Source organism: Syngnathus floridae, chromosome 5, assembly GCF_059516105.1.
Source record: "Syngnathus floridae isolate MCC-2025c chromosome 5, RoL_Sflo_1.0, whole genome shotgun sequence".
NCBI classification, from domain to species: Eukaryota; Metazoa; Chordata; class Actinopteri; order Syngnathiformes; family Syngnathidae; genus Syngnathus; species Syngnathus floridae.
In genome coordinates, this window is record NC_142417.1 from 19,117,061 (window position 1) to 19,143,060 (window position 26,000).

Below are 26,000 nucleotides of genomic sequence, written 5' to 3' on the forward strand. Positions count from 1 at the left end.
TGACAACAAAAAGCGCAAATCAGAGATGCTGCTGATTCTGCTGACACAAATGAACATGACACAAATATATATATATATATATATATATATATATATATATAAACCTTATTATTTAAACTACAAACTGAAAATTTCGGTGGAAAACGAAAGTTTACATTAGACTACCTAGGTGACATCTACCGAAGCTCATGTTATTTGCCGACGTCATGGTGTTTGAGTCTTTGATTTATTCCTGTTTGTTCACCCACGATTGTTGCATATATCTGGAATGTAACCTGTGCATGTTTTTGGTTATGGGAAAGTAATAGTAGAGTGGCCAAAATAGCAATCATGTCGTTGCTAGGAAGAGGGTTCATAAGGTTACGGTCTCAGAGCCTTGTGGTCTTCATTATCCATTAAACAATCAAAAGAGGTGGGTGAGAAGGTTCAGCCCAGTCCTAACACAAATTAAAAAATCCAGTGAGTCTTTCACAAATGTGATTCGAGTTGTAGAAGGAATTTTGTGTGATAGAGATTTTTTTACTGTGGAGGATCTTTCCGCTGGTGAACTTGTACTGTCCTTATTTGATTGTACGTTGCTCTGGGTATAGTATGTCACACCAGTAAAAATGCATCATAAGAATGAACAAAACAACACGTCGCTCCAGAGAATAAGTCGGGGAGGGAAATTTCCATCCATCCATCCATCCATCCATCCATCCATCCATCCATCCATCCATCCATCCATCCATCCATCCATCCATCCATCCATCCATCCATCCATCCATCCATCCATCCATCCATCCATCCATCATCTGAACCGTTTATCTTCAAAATTAAGAGACAAAGAACATCAGAGCTCAAACTTGTCCCCAAATCCCAGTACCCTTATGATGCACTACTTCATATAAAAAACTTTCTAAAAACGTTTTGTTCAAATGTGCCGTTCATTTATTCAGTATGCAAAAGGAGTGCCGAAGCGTATCAGCCAATACAAAGAAAGGAAACAGTTCAAGCACAAGCTGCTAATTACTTAACATTTGGCTGTGTTTGTTAGAGTAACATGCTGTATAATTATCCGATTCATAATTTATGTCCTTGAGATTTTTTTACAGCGCAATTTGAGCAGCTGGCTAGCTGGCCGGGCAACGTTAGCCTCGGCGACTCTCGCGGGCATTCCCCCACCCGCCGCGACAGCATATACCCCCCCCACACACACACACACACTACTAATCCGTGCTTTTTTACATTTGCCATTCTCATCCCTGAGTCTTGTATTTGCCAAAATAATCCCCCCTCTACCTTTAATGCACGGCGCCATGAGGACACCAGATATTGACCAAATCTGGTCCCTTTACTCCCTTTCCCCAGCAGGACGTCACTGTGGGATCTCCATGGGTACACTTCAAAGCATGCCCATAACTGAATTGGGGGAGGCGTGACTCAGTGGTTAGGGTAGCCGTCTCCCACCTCAGAGTTTTGGAGTTAGATCCCCAAGCCATTGTGACCATGTCGTAGTGCCCTTGAGCAAGACACTGAACTCACTGTTGCTCCTGAAGCTGTGTTATCAGTGCGAAGCGCTTTCAGAATCAGCTTTATTGACCAGCTTTATTGAGTAACAAAGAGCAAAAAGAGCTACAGTGGAGCCTCGGTTTTCGACCACAATCCATTCCAGAAGGCTGTTCGAGAAGTAAATCGTTCGAATTCCTAATCATGTTTTCCCATTACAAATATTGGAAAACAATTTAATCCGTTCCAAGCAAAAAAAAAAAAAAAACGCCTTTATAAGCATTTTTTCATTTGCGCAGTTTTGTCCGATCGCGCAACTGCAGCGCGTCGCCGAACGCGAAAACCGTAGTGCGTGCCGACCGTGCAACTGCACCGCGCTGGTCGCATTATTGTGACAGAGACGTCGCTGAAATTTAGAAAACATTTTTAAAGTCCTGATTTCTTTCCAAAATTTAAGTGGACCTCAGTGCGAAGGGAGCTTAATTTTGTCCGATAACGCAACTGCAGCGCACCGCCGAACACGCAACCGTAGCGCGTCGCCGACTGCGCACCTACACCGCGCTGGTCGCATTATTGTGACAGAGCCGTCGCTGAAATTTAGAAAGTATTTTTAAAGTCTTGATGTACTTTCCAAAACTGAAGTGGACCTCAGTGCGCAGAGAGCTTAATTTGGTCCGATCGCGCAACTGCAGCGCACCGGGCGCTCACTGTCACATTGCTTTAAGAGCGTCTTTGTGTTTTAGGATGGCTTTACTGCTCCCACTTGCTTCCTTTGGAGGCATAATTAGAGTTGATGCAATCCTCAGAGTTACGAGAATGTAATAACGAACGGAGTCAGTTGGCATGCGGGTCCTCTCGGCTCATCTCGCGAGGTTCGACAACTGAAATTTCGTCCGACATCCGAAGCAAAAAAATCTCAAATTTTTTGTTCGAATACCTATTTGTTCGAGAACCGGGACGTTTGAAAACTGAGGCTCCACTGTATATCTATACTATTGTTAGCTCATAACTGAAGACCCTTTTGTTTTACAACTGCAAATGCTTGTACCAAATAATGGACTAGAGGAATATGTGAACATTTTCATACATACCGGTACTTTTAATTAAATATGACTTCCTTTTCCTTTCTTTCTCTTACGTATGCAATTTTTTCTGTATTAATTACAAATACCAGGGATCATACAGTGCCACTGTTAAGGAGTTACTCGAGAGAAGAGTGGCTGAACTTGAGATGAAATTGACTGAGCAAGAAAGTTTAGCAGATACAGCAACAGAGGTAAAAAGTATTTTTTTTATTGTTTGTTTTTGCCCCTAATACACACAATGACATGCAGTGGAACCTCGAAAAATGAATGCCACTGAGGTGGTACTGTGTAATTCAAAATTTGACCAACGGCTGAGCAGTTGCAGAACATTTTGCTTCAGATTGCCTTGATTGTCTTGATTTCTTTGCACCCAACAGAAGTTCAAGACACATGGAGCCGGATTTCTTCTTCTTCTTCTTCACAAGTTTATTGAGCAACCCAATCGAACAAATTTAACCAATTTTAAATGCTTATTGACAAGGTGGAAAGCTTTTGGGAGAAGAGAAGCGGTAACTGGAAATAAAGCATAAAGAACACTATCTGAGAAATTTGGTGGCGCTTCAATAAGGTTGTGTCTGTTTTGCTGCATTCCGCACGGAATGTCTTGAATTTGTGCAGGGTATAATTAATTTGAAGACTATTAAGGCATACACCAATTTGCTTGCAAACAGGAATTTGACCCAAAACACAGATAAAAGCACCCAGAAGTGGTTAAGACCAAAACAACGGCCCATTCTCAACTAGCCTTGTGTTAACTCTGATCTAAATCCTATTGAACATCTGTTGAAGAAGCTAAAACATACAGACTAGTGAACGCACCCTTCAAACCTGAGACGATTGGAGAAGTTTGCTTGGGAGGAGAGGGTTGTTTGACAGACACAGAAGTCTCCTAGTTACAGAAATTGTTTGATTGCTATGATTTAAGGCGTGTTAAAGCTCTGCCGGAGGTGGGAGTTGAAGCTGTTCCTGACAGGGGATTCCGCCAGACATTTCCAGCAGACCCTCACAGTACATTTGGGTCTGCCAGGTCGGACCGGCATCTTCCCCCATCATCAGAGCCAACCCACCACCAGGTGATGATCAGTTGACGGCTCCGCCCCTCTCTTCACCCGAGTGTCCAAAACATGTGGCCGAGGACATGACTACACTGTCGATCATTGAACTGCGGCCTAGGGTGTCCTGGTGCCAAGTGCACACACGGACACCCTTATGCTTGAACATGGTGTTCATTATGGACAATCCATGTTGAGCACAGAAGTCCAATAATAGAACACCGCGAGGGTTCAGGTCGGGGGGTGTTCCTCCCAATCACGCCCTTCCACGTCTCACTGTCATTGCCCACGTTAGAACTGAAGAAGCGCTCTCCAGCACTTCCTCCAAGGACTCCAAAAAGGGTGGGTACTTTGAGCTGCCGTTTGGTGCATAAACATAAACAACAGTCGGGACCCATCCCCACACCCGAAGGCGGAGGGAGGCTACCCTCTACGTTCACCAGTGGTGAACTCCAATGTGCAGGCGCCCCGCCAGGGGGCAATAAGCATGCCCACACCTGCTCGACCCCTCTCACCGTGGGCAACTCCAGAATGGAAGAGAGTCCAGCCCCTCTCAAGAGGACCAAACTGTGCGTGGAGGCAAGTCTGACCATGTCTAGTCTGAACATTTCTGCTTCACACACCAGCTCATGCTCCTTTCCTGCCAGAGAGGTGACATTCCATGTCCCAAGAGCCAGCTTCTGCAGCCGGGAATCAGATTGCCAAGGTCCCCGCCCTTGCCCGCCGCCCAGCTCACAGCACTCGACCCCTTTGACCCTTCCCACAAGTGGTGAGCCCATGGGAAGGGGGACCCACGTTTCCTTTTCGGGCTATGCCTGCCCCATGGGCAAAGGCCCAGCCACCAGACGCTCGCCTTCAAGCCCCAACTCCAGGCCTGGCTCCAGAGGGGGACCCCGGTGACCTGCGTCCGGACGAGGGAAAACGAAATCCATTTATAGTATTCCTCATAAGGGATTTTTGTGCCGTGCTTTGTCTGGCCCCTCACTTAGGACCTTTTTGCCATGGGTGACCCTGCCAGGGGCATAAAGCCCCAGACAATTTGGCTTCCAGGATCATTAGGACACACAAATCCCTCCACCACGATGAGGTGATGACTCACGGAGGGGTTTCTTGTTGCCTATAATGCTAATCAGTTATTAGTACTCGGGAAAAGAGAAAAACAGGAGCTAGGGAACAGCAGCCTAAAAACGTGTCAATGACCTTAGACCCCAGCCTTCCAAATTATCTTGGATAGAATATTTTGAGAAAAAAGGGAGATGGCTGTACATTGAAAAAGAAAGAAAACTAAATAACTGTCATTTTTGCTGTGAATATATCAACCAACCGAGGTTATAGTTTTTCAAAAAATGTCAAACAGATCCCAAAAGTAGCTAGGATCAAAGATCAAATCACTACCCGTTAGTGTCACATTTCATTCTTTTTTCAAGGTTCTATTATTTCTTCAATTCTTTGTTCATAGTTGAGTCTTGTTTACTTTTTACCCTGTCTCAAGAACTTGTGATACTTTAGGTGAAACGTGTGATGAATGGTGTATTTCATTCTCTACGAGGAGAGTTTGACCTCAGTGAATCATACAGTGGACATACTGTACTTGCTGTGCTTATAAAAACCATCAAGGTAAGTGTAAACAAATATTTTTGGAAGCTTTTGTACATTCAGTACAAAAAAAACACATGCAGTTGTATTGAAAGACAAATGTAAAATGTGTAATGTTAAATGTGTAAGGTGGGTGTATTTTGCAAATTTACAGATTACTTTCAAAGTCAAGTCAATTTTATTTGTATAGCCCTAAATCACAAACAGTCTCAAAGGGCTTCACATAGCCAAAAATTGACAATTATTCTCAAAGCATCCCCTGATCTTAAGCTCCCAAAAGGGCAAGGAAAAACTCAAAAAAACCCTGCCAGGGGAAAATGATAAACCTTGAGAAGGGACCACAGATGGAAGGATCCCCCTTTCAGGATCATCAGGTTGTAATGGATGCAGAGAGGGCACAAGTAATACACAATATGAAAATCAATGAAAAAATGGATGTCGGAGGTCTCCTGGCAGTGTCTTCAAGGAGGTTGAGCTGCAGTTTCTTCATCTTGAATTGGTCCCCGAGAATCCAGCTAGCCGCTATCAGCTTTTGCGCCACCTAACCCCCTCCCCAGCCAGGGAAGGGGTGGGCAGAGAGAACAAAAAAAAACTACGGCCGAATCGGCCACTACAAGTTAGTTAAAGGCCATCTCATAGAAATGTGTCTTTAAACGTGTCTTAAATGTTTCTACTGAGGTAGTAGTTCTAATATCCATTGGTAGGGCATTCCAAAGCTCTGGAGCACGAATAGAGAATGCTCTAGAACCTGCAGACATTTTCTTGGCCCTCGGTGTAATTAAAAGACCAGCGTTTTGTATAATAGTTTCCGCATCCCCGGTCGAGAGGATCGGGAAGAATCTTAGCAATGTTACGAAGGTGAAAAAACGCAATCCTGGTTATATTCTTAATGTGTTTTTGAAAGGAGAGCGTTTGGTCAAATATTACCCCGAGATTAGTTACAGTATCACTCTGAGTGATAGTACGGTTATCTATAGTTATAGTGGTTTCCTTAAATAAGTGTTGATAACGAGTAGGACCAATTATCAACATCTCAGTTTTATCTGGGTTAAGACGAAGGAAGTTGAGAGACATCCATTGCTTGATCTCCGCAAGGCACGCCTCGAAATTACAACAGTCCCGCGGATCTGTCATCGATAACGGCATATATAATTGGGTGTCATCCGCGTAGCATTGAAAACTAATATTATATTTACGTATTATGTCCCCAAGCGGAATCATATAAATATTAAATAAAATCGGTCCGAGTACCGATCCCTGTGGGACACCACACGTAACATTATAGAGCTCAGAGGACGTATTGCCATGGACCACTCGGTGCTTCCTTTCTGATTGATAAGGAATAGAACCACCTTAGTGCTGACCCTGAGATACCAACACAACTTTTAAGACGCCCTAATAAAATATCGAAGTCTACAGTGTCAAAGGCAGCACTAAGATCGAGTAGTAACAATACAGACGACGTATTTGAATCCATAGCTATGAGGAGATCATTCGTCACTTTAGCAAGTGCTGTCTCTGTGGAATGATTAGCTCTAAAACCAGACTGAAAAGAGTCATATCGATTATTAGCGACCATGTGATCAATAAGCTGCTGAGCTACTACTTTTTCAAGAAGTCTTGCTATGAATGGGAGGTTTGAAACTGGCCTATAATTACTGACACAGTCCGGGTCAAGATTTGCTCGCTTAAGTAGCGGTTTAATAATAGCGGTTTTAAAGGCTGTTGACACTATCCCAGAGGAAACAGACAGATTGATTAAATTTAAGACGGACGATCCTAAAATTGGAAATAATTCTTTAAGTAGTTTGGCTGGAAGCGGGTCGAGTAAACATGTTGTTTGTTTAGCTGCACTAACCAATTTTGTAAGCATTTCAAGGGACACGCTTTTAAAATTTGAGAGGGTTATTGCATGATCCCCAGCGCTAGTAACCGGCGGAGGGATTGGAATGGTATTTTTGATCTCGTCCCGAATGGACTCAATCTTTTGAGCAAAAAATTTCATAAACTCGTCAGCTGAGTGGAAGGAGCTATCGGGGGTCGGCTGGCGCAGAGTTAGCTTTGCCACTGTATCAAATAGGTATTTAGGATTGTTTTTATTGAGATTAATGACTTGTGAAAAATAACGAGTTTTTGCTAAGATAAGCGCATCTTTATATTTCAGGAGGCTGTCCTTCCATGCCTAATGGAAAACCTCAAGTTTGGTTAAACGCCATCTACGCTCATGCTTTCTACATAATTGTTTAAGCGTACGTGTTTCATCTGTGAACCACGGAGTTGGCCATCTACGCCGAGTTTTCAGACGTAGCAGCGCCACAGAGTCGATGGCTTTTAATAATGTCGCATTGAATTCATTTGTAAGATTATCAATAGAGCCGCTGTATGCAGGAAACATGGCGGTTGCCGACGACAGTAACTCAGATAGCGCAGTTGCAGTCATGGAGTTAAAATTACGGCTGCTATAATTCTGATTGCTCTCTGGTCTTTGACAAGGAACTAAAATTTCAATTTTTATTAAGAAATGATCAGACAAAACAGTAGTGTATGGCAGTACTGCTATATTTGAGGTTGCTAGTCCCCGGGATAATACCAGATCTAAGGTATTTCCATTCTTATGCGTTACTGTACGGCTTGCGTAAAACCAAGCGTATCGATGAAAGTCTGAAATGCCGAAGTCAGTGGATCTGACGGTAAATTCATGTGGATGTTGAAATCACCCATGATAACTATATTATCTGCATTTGTCACTAGATCAGCCACAAATTCTGAAAATTCATCCAGGAAGCCAGAGTAAGCCCCGGGTGGACGGTAAATAACAGCAAGATAAAATGACGATAAAGCAGTGGATCGCAAAATGAGAACTTCAAGTGTTTTAAATACGTGAATTGAGCGAGGCCTAAATCTAAGCTCAGAATTTGAGATGAGGGTGACACCCCCACCCTTTTTTCGAGGACGCGCCACATGCGAGCTCACAAAATTTGGAGGCGAGGCCTCGTTAAGTGGCAACAGTTCATTAGGTTTTAACCAGGTCTCGCAAAGACCAAAAACGTTTAGATTATGTTCCGTGATAAGGTCATTAATGAGAACCGCTTTCGTATGAAGCGATCTAATATTCATAAAACTGAGTTTAAGTGTAATCGATCAGGGTGCGAATCTATCGAAGGATTTTTAAACGGGATGCGAGTAAAATTGTGTTCTCTAGGCCTAACATCACCTCTCAAAAGTTTATTAGCGCGGTGGGATGGAACGACCGTGGGAATTTAATGGTGAATATTTGTTACACATGTGAAGTTATCTAAAACAGGCATCGTTTCATCAGCAAGACCGGTCGGGACGGAGTGATTGGATTTGTCTACTACCTCAGTAGAAAGTGTGTTTATGTGTACTGTAGCACTATTCAAACTGTCGCGCTCAAGTCTACACGAGGAGCTATGTGTATGCTGAAAGTCTAGCCTAGCGCTAGTTAACTTTAACTTAACAGACTCCAAACCCATCCTCACAGGTGGTCTAATCACCTGTGCCTTGGCCTGCTCTAAAGTCACCTGTCATGAGTGGCTCAAACAGTAACCTATATTCCTAGAAAGAGTGAAAGCGCCCTGACGGTTAGGGTGAAGGCCGTCCTTCCTCAGCAGGTCGGGGCGGCCCCAGAAGGAGGACCAAATTAATAGAAGTATGACAGTAATAGTATTTGAGAAGAAAGTTAATGCTTTTTACATTATTAATTCTAACTTCTTATACGTACGTATATATCCAACACTTAACTGTCGGAATGATTCAACCCACTCGTTTGCTTTAAAAGGAATAATAACTCTCTTGAAACGAATCAAAATGTCCTACTCTAATTAGATTCATCCTGTAATTAATTTTGAAGGCATGTTTATCCTTCGATATTGTCCAGTTTAACTTTTGACGTGGCCCAACAAAATTAGGAACGGGCCTGCGCCCGACGGACAATCAAAGTACTTCTATTCTTCATCAAACCAAATAATCTGATTCAACCACCCTCGTTATTTTATTCAGATGAAGTAAATTTTCAAACGGATTAATATTTAACGAAATTCACTCCTCCCTCGAATAATTATGAAGGCGATTTAAGCCCCAAAATTGTCCAATTTAACTTTTGACGCGGCCCAACAAAATTAGGAAGGGCCTGCGCCCGACAGACAATTAAGGTACTTCTATTCTTCATCAAACCAATTAATTTGATTCAACCACCTTCGTTATTTTTATTTATTTCGGTACGATTTTATATCATACTAATCACCCGTTCATTCCTCAGATTATCAAATCAACCCCAAACAATTGCTTGCACATTCCGTACAGATTGACGCACAACGAAGTAGATGAATATACAAGACACATTTATTGAAGAAACATGAAATAGAATTACAAATCTCAATTCCTCCAAAACTGAACAACTTCACTCACTGATACCCGTGCAAATAAAATCATTCAATCCCAGAGCAATTTGATTGCAAGACATAGATCATGAAAGAAGGAAAATCTAGCCACCAGTTGGGTGCTATTTTTTGGTGGAAGCAAAGTCGAGTGATAGTTCGATCTTACTTCTAAAATCCAAATTAGGGAAATAGGTTGGCCTCGAGAGAACCGACGGCCCGATGACTGTTCCCCCCCTCGCGTACATACAGAAAAGTCGTTCCCTTGACCTAGTTCCTCATGCAATGTTGTCCAGTCCAATTCTTTTGAGTAAATCCAAGTCAATCCAAGCAAACGATCCTGCGTCTCACACAAAGATCCCGGGACTTGATAAAATCTTGAAACTCCTTCGGGCTTCTTCACGTATGAGCGCGCTTTGGGGGGAAAAAGCCCTGTAGCTGCCCCTGCAGGTCTTTTTATAGACTTCTCTGCCCCCTCCCCCTTTTTTTTTCTGGTACCTATACCCTCCCCATAGGGTAAGATTGCCCAGTTTCCCACGCTCGTACACCTGTTGCTCTACAGCAGCTGTTTCCGCCCTTAATTTGTCCACGCATTACTTTCCACCAAATGTACGGCTAGCCCTTGGTAAAACCTTTCACTTCCTCTTTTCTTCACTTCCCTTTTCATGAAAATAACTCTTTAAAGTTACACTTCAATCACCCATGAAATTAAAAATCCAAACTTTTGATCTATTTCTTTTTATCAATTTATAACACGCCACTATTCTCACAGTAGCGGGCACCTTGATCAAATCGACTGATAATATTGCTTAAGCTGTTACAGAATACATTTTAGCCAAGCAAAGGAATTAAAGTTAAAAATAAAAATAACATTTGTACCTTTCTTTTCCAAACAATTTATAACGCCACTATTCTCACAGTAGCGGGCACCTTGATCAAATCGACTGATAATATTGCTTAAGCTGTTACAGAATACATTTTAGCCAAGCAAAGGAATTAAAGTTAAAAATAAAAATAACATTTGTACCTTTCTTTTCCAAACAATTTATAACACGCCACTATTCTCACAGTAGCGGGCACCTTGGTCAAATTGACTGATAATATTGCTTAAGCTGTAACAGAATACATTTTAGCCAAGCAAAGAAATCAAAGTTGAAATCACATTTGTGCTTCCATGCGTGACCCACAATCCGACCCCGTGTTCCTGTTTATCTCTATTTCCACGAGTTCAGCTTATTTTGGCCCTTTTTGGTCTCATGTATCGGTTTGGCGCCATCTCTTGGTCAAATTTGGAATTTCAGCTCTGCCAATTTATTCAATAATCCTTAATTCAAATTTTGTACCATCTGCTGCTAAAATTTGGAATTTCAGCTCTGCCAGTTTATTCCTGTGAGCAATCCATATTCACCATTTGCACCATCTCTTCTCCCGCTCCCCCATGTTACATGACAAGATAGAATTTTTTTTTAAAAAACACAGAAACATCATTGTATTCATCACATGTAAGGCATTTTCAACGGTCAAATCATCAGGTTTCTGTGAAAAACATTCAGCCAATCAGCATTATCGCAATCTTCTGTCTGCAGCGCATTAAAATCATCATATTCGACATGCCTGAGATGTTGTATTCGCACTTCAGCTACGGTAGAAGACAGATCTTGATACAGCTGACTTCTAACATGAGATAACACAGGTCGTAAACAAGCACAACAATACCAGCACAACAAGCATAGGAGTCACAAGTTTCAACAGCAGTTGCCACCAAGCACCAGAGAATAGCCATGAAAAGAAACTTTGTCTTTTGACATGGCCTGCTGTAAGTTCTTCAGTGAGTTCACAGCGTCGTTGATGTGAGCGTCATTAACTCCTGGAATGTATGTGCAACAGGTAGTCCCAATGATGTGGCACACGCCACCTTGCTCTGCAGTCATCAAATCCAGAACCATCCTGTTTTGCAAGACCATTAGTCCAATAGCCTGAATATCTCTGTTTCGTCCATCATTGACTTGCAGCGAGAGAGATTCAGAAAAGATTAGAAACGATAGTTCAGTGTCTTGATGAAGAGTGTTTCCAACTCCGATCCAAGGAAAACGCGCATGAACGACTCTGTCTCCGACGGACCACACTTTGTGGCTATCAGGGACATTCGCACCCCAGACAGGGTAACGTGGTTCAAAGGCTGCAACAGCTCTGCGTCGACGTCCAGAAGAGTTGTGTGCTGTCTTCAGCTGATGATGTTGTATCCTGTAGGTGTGGTCGGTCACCCACACTCGTGCACACACTCGTGTCCAGTTGGCGGGCAGCATCGAACAACTCTTGTGACCACAAAGCCACGAGCCATTCTGAATGAAGCAGGTTCCATCCGATAGTGCAGCCATGTTGGTAGGAGAGCCCTGACGCCTTGAAATGGCTCTCCTACCCTGGCACTCAGCGGTGATGTCCAAAGCTCCCTTCCAGTTTCCTCCTGGAGAGCAGTTGTTAATGCATTCGTGGGTTTCATTTTCTTGGAGGAAATGTGTAGTCAATTCCAGGTACAACAATGTACAAAAATGTTTAGGCTACTTGTGGCATCTATCGTCCTTCAACAGTCACATTGGGACTAATCCAAAAGAGTTTGATCACAGGTTCTTTTCTGTGAGTCCAGGACGGTAGGGGTAGGACTGTGACAGCACGGTGTTGAAATCCAACTCCTCCCACAGAGGTCATGCATTTCGCTTCGGTGACAGTCATTGTACTGGCCTCCAGGTGAACTTGCGTGGAGGAAGGGGGGGAGTCTGGAACACACATAGCATCGCTCCTGTGTGTGGGATCTCACAGTGAACGTCACACACCAAGTGTTGGTTTCGTGTGGGTTTCTGGGGTCCCATGACCATTCCTCAAAGTTCTCATCATGTGACCATCTTTTTCCTCGGTCGACATTGTTAATTGGTCTATTCAGACGAGTCCATAGACCATAGCACGCTCCAACCACAACGCAGCAGAGGATCCACCTGGCATGTGGAGCTCCGTTGCTACTAGGATGGCAGAGACACCGATATTTCCCATTGCCTAGTCAGAGTGGGGATCTTATGGATTCCATTCTTCACCAACATTGAGACGCCCCCGCCCTAAACGACAAGGCCCCTTTGTAGTCAGACTTCCCCCCACTCTGAAAATGGGGTACAGCACTCCCTGTAATGTCCAGTGGTTGAGGTGAAACTTTGCTGGGCCTTCCAGCAATGTTCAGTGCAGTGGGGGTAGTCAGCAAGACTTGGAATGGCCCCTCCTACCATGGTTGGCCCAGTTTTTCCTTTTTGACGACCTTTATGTCGTCCCAATCTCCTGGCTTGGAGCGGTTGTTGACCGGTGGGGAAGAAAGATCAGGTGCCAGTAAATTTGCATTTGACACATCTTTCAGTTTGAGTGCTCTGATCATGCTATCTGCCAAGGACTGTTCCTCTTCTACTTTTTGCAAATATTGTATCATTCACGAGTCAATTTTATTGCCCTTTTGAACTGGGCAAATAGGAGTGTTTGCGGAAAGAGTTTGAGCACTTTCTAATGATTCCTCCTAACCAAAGACCATTTATGACAGGGTCTATCCCATTTATTGCCTCCTGTTTTAAAGGAGATGTTCTGATCTTGGTTGGATTTGTACTGGGGGAATGGACGTTAAAAGTCCGACATCAGATGGGCCCTTTGTCCACAGTTTTTCAGGAAGCTCAGCCAATTCCCCCTCCTCCTTTTCATTCAAACAAGTGTTGATTAGCCAGGGAAGCGCGTGCCCTTAACAGCTACACCACTTCCTCATAGCTATTTAGTCACTTTTCAATCGTCTTCCGATTGCTTCAAGCAAAAGTTTGAAAAGCTTGAGAACATTTTAACTTAATGGTATTGTTAGAGTTTCGCTCATTCCAACTTATTTTGCAAGAACCACACGGGAGACAAGTAAGTCCTTTTAGACACCTGCAAGTGGAGAGTCCATTCGTCGCTGTGCGTACAGCGATGATTGAATGGAGGTCTGACTCTCGGCTCCTGCAAGAGCATTTTTATTAAGAGAAACAGGGTGGGGGTAAGAGTGGACTGAATAGAGAAAGCCCTTGACCTCTAGTCAAAACATAGCAAGGGTTGTTTTACGACTTTGTGTAGGATGGGACAAGCTAGGTTATTTATCACAGGTTGCATTCCAACATAAGCATAAAACTAATCTAGCTAGGTTATTTATTACAGGTTGCATTCCAACATAATCATACGATAAAGATAACCTGGAAAACCCTGACAGTATGACGCCAAATGTATTAGAGAATCCATATGTCATAAAGTGTTGTATTATTACTATCTTTCACTATCTGTCCTACTTCCTCCCTCCTTCTGAGGCTTGGTGACGTCCATGCCTCAAACCTTGACAAACTTTTTGGGAGGATGTGTTCTTTACTACATAAGATTTTATCATCATTTAATTTGACTTTCTTTCCAAAACGCTTCTTAATTTCCCAGTTCACACATCTTCTGCATGTGTTACTGGTTCTCCCGTTTTTTCTCTAGTTAATTATCAATCCAAAAGCAACTTTTTTTTCTCTTAGCATTTAACTTACTCAAAATCACTCTTTCTTCAAAGTCGCTCTACTAATTTTCCATAGTAGTCTCCAACAACTTCAACCATTCAGCCTGTATTTTCCTTTCATTCAGGCAATCATTCTACCTTGCTCATTTGCATCTGACACAGTCTCCAAAAAGGAGTCTTTCCATCACATTGGTCTCAATTTATCCAAGCTCTCCACACAACATTCATAGCTCAATCTCTCAGGTTTAACTCACATATAGAAGTTTGTATAATCTTATAACACAACCAATCAATTATTCCTATTAAATGTAGCATTGCTATGTCTTAAATTCACAATTTTGCTTCTTCCAATTTCTGAAAGCATGTTCTGTCGTTTTTTTTTTTTTTTTTTTTTTTTCGAATTTCTCATGAGGGCTCGACACTAATATGCACTTGTGTGGATTAGTTTCTGCCCGCAAACAGATATCTAAAGGTTTAGCCAATTTCATCATTTTAACACATACGTACACATGCACAGCTCTTGCGCAATAAAGGTAGGTCCCGGCACCAATGATTCGTCACAGGCCGGCCATTTCCTGCAGTCGATCATGAGCTGGTTCCCGCCCACACACGTGAGGACAGCACATTCTAATTCTTTATTTACCTTTTAGAAGCAAGTTGTATTTATTTACCACTTGATTTGCAAATTTTAACTTTACTGTGCACACAATTTGATCCCTGGTCATTTGTCATTCTATAAACTGACAATGAATCTAAACCAAAAGTAACGTGTTTTTAAATTTGTTTTTTTCTTTTAATGCACTCAGAATGTCTCATGCTGAATGGACATCTGTTATTTCTTTATTTGTAGGAGCATGAGAGGTCAAAGGGGGAGGAAGCTAGTCATGCTGAAAATTTGACTTTTTCTCTGCCTCTTCCTCCGCCCTTTGATGGGTTTTGTTTTTTATGACTACACTCTCTTGACCAGTGTCCATGTTTCCCACAGTTCCAACAGTTGTCTGAAACTGATGGGGGTTTTGATTTGAATGGTGGCTTGCGACCTTGTTGGCCTCTAACTCTTCCTCTGCCCCTTTGGGAACTTTGGAAGAAGACCGTTGTATCTTAATCTAGATCATTATCATCATCATCATCTAGATGAAATACATCAGAACTTTTGCCTTTCTCAATCACTTTTTCAGCGTCTCTGGCCCACTGCATGGTTGTTGTAACACAAGCAGTGTCCGTTTCCTCACCCAGTTGCCTGATTCAGGGGGGAAACCAGTGAGGAGCGCATTTTTAAGATGTTGCTGATAAGCATTCTCAGCTGCACCATTGAATGGGATGCCACTGTGCAACCCGAATTCTTTTTCAAATCTTAATTGAATGGCGGCCTTATCACTTTTTATCTTTCTATTTTTTGTCTTTTGAATTTGTTCTCTTCTCTCTTGTGAAGCTTTCAACCACACTCTCGCACAATGCACTCTCTTTTCTTTCCTTTCTCAAACCCTTTGGCTTCATAGCCACACTCTCCTCCAAAATTTCTCCTACTACGTTCCACATTTCAACTTTCCTTGTACTCCATACTTTTTCTTCCACTTCGGCATGTATCGCATACAATTGAGAAATCGACTTGCCATGTACTTCTCATCTCCTTTAAGAGGTAGAGATTTACCGTTTTTATTTCCCATCTTAATTTTAGTAGTTTTAGTTTTTTCAATTTTTTTTTCAAGGTTTTTTTCTTTGAGGATCCTCAATGCAGGTTTAAATTGACCTTTCAACAAATTACTAGCCTGTGTTATTGCCGTAGATCAATGCTAGAACAGTTTTTTAGTCAATTTATCCTACCAGTCATACTCAACCACACAACTTTCATGCAAACAGCTTGGAAAAACGGACAAAAATGAATCTAAGCCCTTCTTCAATTAAGAAAAAGAAGCTCAGTTTTTTTTCTAGCCCATTTCTTCCACTGGGAGTCTAATCCAATCTGTTCTTTGGCCGGAAAAACGGATATAGAAAAATCTAAGCTCTTCTTTGATTAACAAAAAAGAAGCTCTGTTTTTCTTAGCACGTTCCTTCCACTGGGACACTAACCCAAGCCCGATCCCTTAGCTTGGAAAAACAGACAAAGAAGAATCTACGCACTTCTTCGATGAACGAAAAAGAAGCTCTGCTTTTCGTAGCCTGTTTCTTCCACTGGGACCTGAACCCAAACTATATCTCGTGCACCTCTACTTTTCACGCGTTTCACCACAACTTTAGGGCTTTTACTTACTTGTCCCCTGGTTCGTTGCACTTCCGGATCCCGTCAATCCACTGTTGTCATGACGAAGGCAGACTTAAGGTGCTGGCCCAGCGAAGAATTTTCTTCCCAGGTCTTTCTTTTCCAGGTCCTCCTAATGGACGCTGGCTTGTCGACAATGCAGCACGTCGTCCTCCGTCCACCAGCAGTGGGTATGAGGGATCCGGGTCACGGCACCAAAATGTCAGAGTGGTGCTCACTCTAACTTATTTTGCAAGAACCACACGGGAGACAGTATATGTTCGTCGCTGTGCATACAGCGATGATCGAATGAGGTCTGACTCTAGATTCTTGCAAGAGAGTATTTATTGAGAGAAAGCAGGGTGGGGGTGAGATTGGTCAGGATGGGGGTGAACCCCTGGCCGCTGGTCAAAGCATAGCAAGGGGGTCTTTTACGATGTTGGGGGAAAAAGAACAACTTAGATTGCTTTGTCTGCAGCTGGTCAATAAGTTCAAAGGATCTTAGCACTTTGTTCTGCTATAAGACAGGACAAGTTTGGTTAATTATTCCAACAATCATAAAATCAAACTAATCTATCAACCCTCACACCCCTTATCAAAGTTACCTTTTCCTCTCAAATTATATCCCTTATCTTTTTCAATAAATAAGTTTTGAATGTTCCCTGGGAGTTTTTGAGTCTTTGCTCGATACATTTTCTGTGCCAGTCTAAATTTGAATTAGGTTTAAAGCGTTTGATTTTAAAAACAAATTATTTGCATAATCTCGAAATCTAACCTTGTGTACAATTCTTATAGCTTTTTTTCTGTAGTATATTTAATGGTTTTAAAGTGCTTATGTATGCATTTCCCCATATCTCCACACAGTAAGTCAAATATGGTAAAACAAGAAAACAATAGAGTATACAACATTCTCTGCTCCAGAATGTTTTGCACTGCACAGTACTGCAATACTCCTTGCTACTTTGGTTGTAATGTATCTTATATGAGGTTTCCAACAGAATTTATTGTCTAATATTACTCCTAAAAATTTGATCTCTTAAACTTGTTCAATATTGACTATCTATTGTTACTTGAACCTGTGTATCTATTTTACGGTTTCCAAAATACCACCAGTTTGGTTTTGTCTACATTCAATGATAATTTATTAATGTCAAACCATATTTTAGTTTGGACAATTCAGTTGTAATGGTCTCTAATAGTGTCTTTTAAGTTATTTCCAGAACAGAAGCTGTTGGTGTCGTCCGCAAAAATAATACATTTAAAGATAGTTGACACCTTACAAATATCATTTATGTACAGATTAAATAATATTGGGCCCAACACTGACCCCTCTGGGACCCCACAGGTAATGTCTAGGCATGATGATCTATGATTACCCATCATAATATTAATATAAAATTTTTGACTCAAGTTTGAAAAAAGACTTTTTGAACACCAAATTTCATTTTTATACAGAAAATAATTACAGTACATCTGAAACAAATGATTATAACAATATATTCGAGAGAAAAAGCATGATATTTTGCCTCATTCAAATCATGCAAAAATTGTCAATCACATCTTAATATCTGAACATTTAAATATGTAAAGGGTATGTAAACTAAAGTGCAATCACATTTGTAAATGTATGGCTTCTGGTTTTTGAAATGTAAATAAACCAATCTACTGTGATAAAACAACAAAATTGCAATAACTTCATTAACCATCAAAGTGAAGTCTTGAAACAAATCTGAATAAGGAAAAACATTGCAATAAAATAATGCAAACTGCTACCGCTCTTGTTGGGGAGCCTGAGGATTGTATAGGGGGTTGGCTCGGATGGTTATGCTCTTTTAGCCCCCGGGTGTCGGTCAGAACACAGGAGGGAAGACGTGGTTCAGTTTTGAATGCTTTACTGAATTATTGGCTAATAAGTAACAGGCACTGTGGCTCATAGGGGCATACAGGCAAATGGGCAAAAGGGTATTGTGTGAAGCGTGTTAAGGGTGTGTGTGTGCCACAGACAGAAATACAATACGTAAGTCAGCGCTCAACCGCTGACATCACACAACACTCGTGGACGGCACACAATACATAACTAACTGCGTAACGGTCCCGCTAAACTAAATAACCATAAATGAAATACTCTCGGCAACACACCAAACATAAGTCATCGAGACAACAAAATACATTTGCTGGCGACCGTTAGTCGCCGTGCCGCTGCGTAACGGCTACTTGTGCGATGCAAGGCAAACTTAAAGGAGCGCGTCGGAGCTGTCAATCAAACGGCGCGCACACGAAGCAAACCGCGATCAGACAAATGGCACAACAGTGGACAGTAGTAACAATGAAATGTATATACTCACTTTGTGTCAAAGACGCAAATGATCACAGCAGCATACTCAGTCGATACCTGCAACCTTTAACTTACCGCTGCGCACAAGCTCCAACAATCGCGATAAGCTGAGGTAACTCACGCGAGACTTAAGGCGCGGTGACATAACTTCACTTTAAAGATATCTGGCACCATCTAGTGTTGTAAATGGTTATAATGTCTAGACCCCGAATGTAAGACAACCCCCACTTTTTCAGTCTTATTTCAATGCAAAAAACATCGTCTTATATTTGGGCCAAAACGGTAATATCATGAATTGGCTCTCCCTTCTTTCCAAGGTACTTCATGCAGGCTCACTCATGTCCATCCACATAAATGGTGAGAACTCTTCCATAGGTGTCATCCACTTCTCTAGATACTCTAAACATGAACTGTACATGCCGAGCAAATCAGCCATGAATTTGTTATGGCCCTCTTCATATCATTCTCTGCAATTTTCGTTAGTCCCTTATAATTTAGGGACATAAAATTGTTGTTCTTCCTTTCAATAAGAATGTTGTGGATGCGGCTCAATATTTTCTCTACGTCAGGGTCAACCAAGGATGGTTCATCACTAGCCCCGTTTATGTATTTTTTTAACAGGAAAGTGAAAGAAGTTAAAATGAATTATTTTATCCATTCATTTTGGAAGAATAATAAAACAATTGTCTTTAAAAACACCCACTTTTAATGAGGAATAGGGCCACCCCCCCTCCTTGTCTTGGTTGATGACGTCGGAAGGCAGAGATCATAATTTCCCCATTAGAAATCATTGTAAAGACTATTGCTTAAAATGTACAAAAACAGCAATCAATTGGCACCAAAATTTACATGGACGTTTCTACTTATGACTACTTCAACATACCACAAGGATTAGCCTCTGTGTGGCTGATTTAAGCGAAATGAGCAGCCTCTCTGCAGCTGTATTGCCCTGTCACGTCTCTTTTTGCTTTCACCAGTCACCAACATACGCAAACACGACGATGTATATGTTGTATTTTTTATATTTAGTTTTATAGTTTAATTAATATTATATAATACCAGTTAAAATTGGAGTAAAATCTTGCTTTGTTCATATATAAACTGCACCGGATTATAAGACGCAGGTTTCTTTATGTTTAATTACCATTTGTAAGATAATATACACAAAGAAGATTGTCAGGAAAGAGATGCTTCTTTGGGGCCACATACCTTTTATTAGCATAACGTTCATTGACAGAGATGAAGGAGCTCTGCAATCGTACAAACGTATAAATCTCAGCGAACACCATAATAAATTTAATGTGCAGGGAACACTAGCAACACACAAATAATAATAAATAAAATAGGACCACTTACAGGGTAAAGTTGGCAATGTGATACGAGCTACATGTAAAGCTCAGGAGAAGACATGACCCGGATAAAAATTACTGAAAAGGGTGACGCAATAAGATGTCATCAACCATAGCCCAGTGCCCTCTGGTGGCCGGAAGAAACTTCTACAGTACATGACCAGCTCTATTCCCTTCGTTACGAGCCGAATCGACTGCCTTTAACTTAAAAGCGGCTTTAAATGCATTTGTTTTGTCCCCCATAATGACGGTTTGTGTACAAAAGCTTCCTTTCTCCAGTAATGTCCATCTTGATCTTGTTCTGTCTTTTGTTCATGTCAATTGTGCATCACTATTTGCCTGGCGGGTGGACATGTGATCAACACACCACTCTTCTCCCCAGTGATCATCTGTCTAGTCACATAGCCCTCCGCCCAGCAAAGCAGTGCCGCACAACAGCAGTCCACAACCTTTTTATGAAGGAGTGTATAAGTGTATTAGACATCACAAAAATCACGAAAACTTCATAGATACGCCGCACCGGACTACAAGCTTATGCAAAAAGTAGTTTATAGTCCGGAAAATACGGTAGTACTTGAAGCAGTGGGAACGTAATTTCGATCTCATTGTGTGTCTTGGCATATGAAGAAATCGACAATAAAGCCGACTTTGACTTTGATGAAACAACCAAATAAACAAAACAAAAAACTACATCTGAAAAAAAAAAATATTTTCAGACGAAACTGGATGAGGGCGCTCTAAATGGGAAGGGCTTAAGAAAAATGGCACCAAAAAGAAACTCATATTTTGCAGGTAACAAACTTCAAGTTGTAAAATATGCAGCCGAAAACCGTAATCGAGCAGCAGAAGGAAAGTTTGGAGAACCGTGATGTACCAAAGCATTACTGTAATTTGAATTTCAAGTGATGTAAGTGGCACGGCGCAGCGGGGCGGTTGTTTGCATAAAGGACAAACGTACCAGTATCATTAGCGGCTTTGTTTCTAAGTGACACGGAGGACGCAGAGATTGAAGGAATTAAGGATTTGGAGTGACATAGAAGGTTTGAAAAACTATTATGGCTTTTACGGACGCCCGGTCCTACTCTACTGAGCTCTCTTTCACTTCAGTTGATCGAAGTCGGGGGCCTGCGCTCGGCCGGGTAGTTGTCCGCGGATGGTGCATGGGGCTCGAACATGGCTTTTACGCACGCCCGGTCCTATTGTATGGAGCTCTCTTCCACATCGGTGGCTGAAAGTCCACGCCACCACACGCTTGGAAGTTTGTTTTGTTAAATAAAGAGCCGTTTACCAAACCCACGTCTTTCCTTGTACTTTGTTAACGCTACAGTATAGTTATATAGTAGATCTGTGGAATAACGACGAGGCTGACGTCAGGACGCACGCGCGGCGTTGTTGACAAAGGACGAGGAATTTGATCGATGGATTTAATGATTTAAAGTGCACAGATGGTTTGATAATATTGCCTCTATAATAGTTATTTGAAATATAATTGATATATCGTTATAAGGGCCTGTGGAATATTTTGAAGTGCAAGCGCCGCAGGCCGCGCGCACCCATTGTTGACAAAGAACGATTGATGGATTAAATGAATTGGAGTGACACCGATGGTTTTATAAACGTGTTATGTAATAGTTCTCTTTAATAACTCTATATGTTATGTCAGGCCCATTCTCAGCTCTTCGTTTGTGTTTGTCACGTTAGCATACCTATCGTTTAGCCTGTTGTTGCTATCGTATCGAACGATCGATGGATTTAATGAATTGGAGTGACACAGATGGTTTTATAAACATGTTATTTATGTAATAGTTGTCTTTAATAACTCTATAGGTTACGTGAGGCCCGTTCTCAGCTCTTTGTTTGTGTTTGTCACGTTAGCATACCTATCCTTTAGCCTGTTATTGCTATCGTTTAGCCTGTTGTTACTCCTTCATGACTGTTCTTGGTGTGGGATTTTGTTGAATAAATTGCCCCCCAAAATGCGACTTATACTCCGGAGCGACTTGTATATGGGTTTTTTTTCACTTTTTGGGGCATTTTATGGCTGGTGCGACTTATACTCCGGAGCGACTTATAGTCCGAAAATTACGGTAAATGCCCAGCTGTAGTTAAAGGATAAAGAGGATGCAGACTTTATCTTCATGTCGGGCTGTCACAAACAGTTTTAAAATTGCTTATCTTATCAAGTTTCTCATCGATTACTCTGGTAAAATTCTGAGTCATACAGGGGTTTTTTTTCCAACTTATTTTGCGTTTGACACAACTGGTTGACTTTTTCCCGAGCCCTACTTTTATGGAATCTATAAACCGGATTTGGTTGAAGTTGGGAAATTGTGTAAAATGTAAATAAAAACGAAATACAATGATTTGAAAATCCTTTTCAACCTATATTCAATTGAATACACCACAAAGACAACATATTTAATGCTCAAACTCATAAACTTTATTTTATTTTTCAAATAATAATTAACTTAGAATTTCATGGCTGCAACACATGCAGTAGAAGTTGGGAAAGGGCATGTTTACCACTTCGTTACATCACCTTTCCTTTTAAAAACACTCAAACGTTTTCGAAGAGAGGAGACTAATTCTCTTAGCTTCTCATGTGGAATTCTTTCCCATTCTTGCTTGATGAACTGCTTCAGTTGTTCAACAGTCCGGGGTCTTCCCTGTCGTATTTTACGCTTCATAATGCGCCACACATTTTCAATGGGAGACAGGTCTGGACTGCAAGCGGGCCAGAGGAGAACCTGGAGTCTTTTACTTTGAAGCCACGCTGTTGTAACACGTGTGGAATGTGGCTTGGCACATTATCTTGCTGAAATAAGCAGCTGCGTCCATGAAAAAGATGGCAGCATATGTTGCTCCAAAATCTGTATGTACTTTTCAACATTTATGTTGCCTTCACAGAAATGTAAATCACCTCTGCCATGGGAACTAATGCACCTCCATACCATCACAGATGTTGGCTTTTGAACTTTGCATTTATAACAGTCCGGATGGTCCACTTCCTCTTTGGTCTGGAGGACACAACGTCCATTGTTTCCAAAACCAATTTGAAAAGTGGACTCATCAGACCAAAAAACACTTTTTTATTGTGCATCAGTCAATTTTACATGAGCTCGGGCCCAGAGAACCCGGCGGCGTTTCTGGTTGTTGTTCATAAACGGCTTTGGCTTTGCATGGTAGAGTTTTAACTCGCGTTTACTGATGTAGTTATGAACTGTATTTACTGACAGTGGTTTTCTGAAGTTTTCCTGAGCCCATTTGGTGATAGTCTTTACACACTCGTGTCGGATTTTAAGGCAGTGCCGTCTGAGGGATCGAAGGTCACGATGATTCAGTCTTGGTTTCCGGGCGTGGCGGTTACATGCAGTGATTTCACCAGATTCTCTGAACCTTTGGATGATATTATGGACCGTAAATGTTGAAAACCCTAAATTCCTTGCAATTTTGCTTTGAGAAATGTTGTTCTTAAACTGTTCAACTATTTTCTAACGCAGTTGTGGACTAAGTGGTGAACCTTGCCCCATCCTTGCTTGTGAATGACTGAGCATGTTTGGGGGGGCTCCTTTTATACCCAATCATGGTACCCAATTAGCCTGATCACATGTGGGATGTTCCAAATAGGTGTTCGATGAGCTTTTCTCAGCTTTCTCTGTATTTTTTGCCACCTTTCCCAACTTCAAGTGTTGCAGCCATGAAATTCGAAGTTAATTATTATTTGGCAAAAAACAATTAAATTTATCAGTTTGAACATTAAATATGTTCTCTTTGTAGTGTATTCAATTGAATATGGGTTGAGAAGGATTTTCAAATTGCTGTATTTTGGTTTTATTTACATTTTACACAATTTCCCAACTTCAACCGAACCCGGTTTGTCTGTAGAAACACAAGTAATTCTTAGTTCTCCATCTCTCTTAGTTGGCATTTGCAGCTGTGAAGCTTAGTACCCACTATTTCATTTATTTCTATGAATTTTCATTTTACGTATTAATGTATTTCCAGAACGTGACTTTGCAGCTCCTCCATGACAAAGACTCCCTGACAACAATTAAAAAGGAAGAGTTGGCAGATCAAGAAGAGGAAAGAGGTAAAGATGATTTGAAACAAGAAGACAAGAAAATATGTAACACATTCCTTGGAAATGAAGAAAGTGGTGTCAGCAAACCCAAAAGCGAGGCAGTTTGTGAGACAAAGGATGACCATCACCACAGAGGTGAGGACCAAATGTCAGATGGAGCTGAAGTACAGGCACCATTATTCGTTTTAAAGGAACAGTTTGACTTGGAAGCATTAGAGACCACACACGTGCCAACGTTAGGATCTCAAAAGAAGCAGGCGCAGGCAGTAGATGACACCAGTGAGGCTGCAAATCTAGAGGCTGGACCTCACGAGACTGTCCTAACTGAGGTCGAACAGGAGCAGAATGCTGACTTGAGTGAAGTGTCTGAGACAAGAATGGAAAATACAGAAACTTCAGGAGAAATGGATGCCGACTCTCAGAAATCTTTTGAACCCCCAGTTAAGCCGCCTCCACCACCAAATGAAGTTCTGCTTAGTCAGGCTAAAGAAAAAAGGTGGGTACTCGCTTAGGAGTTTCTAATATTTTTCCTTGACCTTGTTGGTGCATGTTGAAGTATTGCTTGCATTTTTTGATCTGGACTCACAATTATAGGTTGCAAATAATCGTTTATGAGCCAGGGAGCATGTTGAACGAACTCAGAATGTACAGCCATCTTCTTTTTCAAGAGCATGCTGCACTTGGCCAAATAATACAATGCCACAAAGTCTCCTTTCATGCTACATCGCTCTTTCTCTCGCTCGTTCTCCCTGTCTTGGTCTCTCTTTCTTTCTCTCTCTCTCTCTATCTCTCCCCACCTCTTCGCCCTCTCTCTGTTACGTATGCTTTCAAAGCACTTTAGAAGAATATTTTTAGAGGTACTACCTAGTTACTGTCATATTATTCTGCCTCTGATTCTGTTGTCTCAGTGTGACTGGAAAATTGCTAATGGAAAACGGAGAGACCATTTTCCAGGTCCGAGCCAATGACAAATCCACTTCGCATCCAGTTTTGGAAGAGGAGGAGGAGTTGGTAAGCAGGAATTACATAAGTCTATATTTTTTTTGCATCATACGTATATTTGTAACCATTTTTTTTTGTCATGAATTACATATGTCAAACTGAATCCAATATATTTGAGTGATGTGTTAATATTGAATTAAATAATTTATGTATATCACTAGTTGGAGATGTGGTTTTCACATATTTGGTTGGTTAATTAGTGTAACCTTTTTGTATTTCAGAGTTTAAAGGGATGTCCACCACCAGCTCCGCTGTTTGGTGATCATAATGACGATGATGACCCTGACTGGCTAAGTTAAAATGCAATTCAAGCTAAGCAGATCAGAGACCATGCCTGCCTCATCTAATGAATTTGAAAGAATGACCAAATCAGATTCTGAACTTGATTTCTTATATGAAATCTGTTTAAGATAATGTGGACATAAAAAGCTTGCAAATCCCAGTTCAAAAGCCCAGTTTTTGTTTTGAAAAAAATTGAGACAAAGTGTAGGATCTCAAAATTGTTCCACGATTAATGTGACTTAACATATGCAACCCCACCTCTTCCAATCTTGAAGAGATGGAGAAAAAATAAACACCAACTAACGTGTTTACACAAGTGTGAAAACCTGGAATGCGACTGTGTTCTGAACTTGACTATCATGTTCACAATGTTAAATAGAAGTAAAGAGACACATACATTTCCTTATACTGTTTGCAGTCTAGCAGACGCTTGAAGGTTTAATGCTAACACTGGCTTTGTTTACATGGATGTGTGGTAAATTCTCTTTGGTGATCAGCTGGTCTTCAAAAGCAAACGGTGGAAAAGTGGCTGGCTCGGGGAAGGAAAACTT

General features: G+C 41.4%; 1 protein-coding gene across 6 annotated transcripts in view; it reads left to right on the forward strand.

The window, feature by feature from the left end:
• fkbp15b (FKBP prolyl isomerase family member 15b) overlaps positions 1-25,855 on the forward strand; it is a 109,374-nt gene extending 83,519 nt beyond the window's left edge. For 4 of the 6 annotated variants that reach the window (XM_088377477.1, XM_088377478.1, XM_088377479.1 and 1 more), the window contains 5 exons: positions 2,663-2,764; positions 5,135-5,242; positions 24,090-24,661; positions 25,074-25,176; positions 25,389-25,855. In XM_088377477.1, coding sequence (XP_088233603.1) covers positions 2,663-2,764; positions 5,135-5,242; positions 24,090-24,661; positions 25,074-25,176; positions 25,389-25,466 — 963 coding nt within the window. In that variant the 3' untranslated portion in view covers positions 25,467-25,855. The remainder of the gene's footprint in view (positions 1-2,662; positions 2,765-5,134; positions 5,243-24,089; positions 24,662-25,073; positions 25,177-25,388) is intronic. The other 2 variants (XM_088377481.1, XM_088377482.1) reach the window with 2 other exon arrangements.
• Positions 25,856-26,000: the final 145 nt, after the last annotated feature.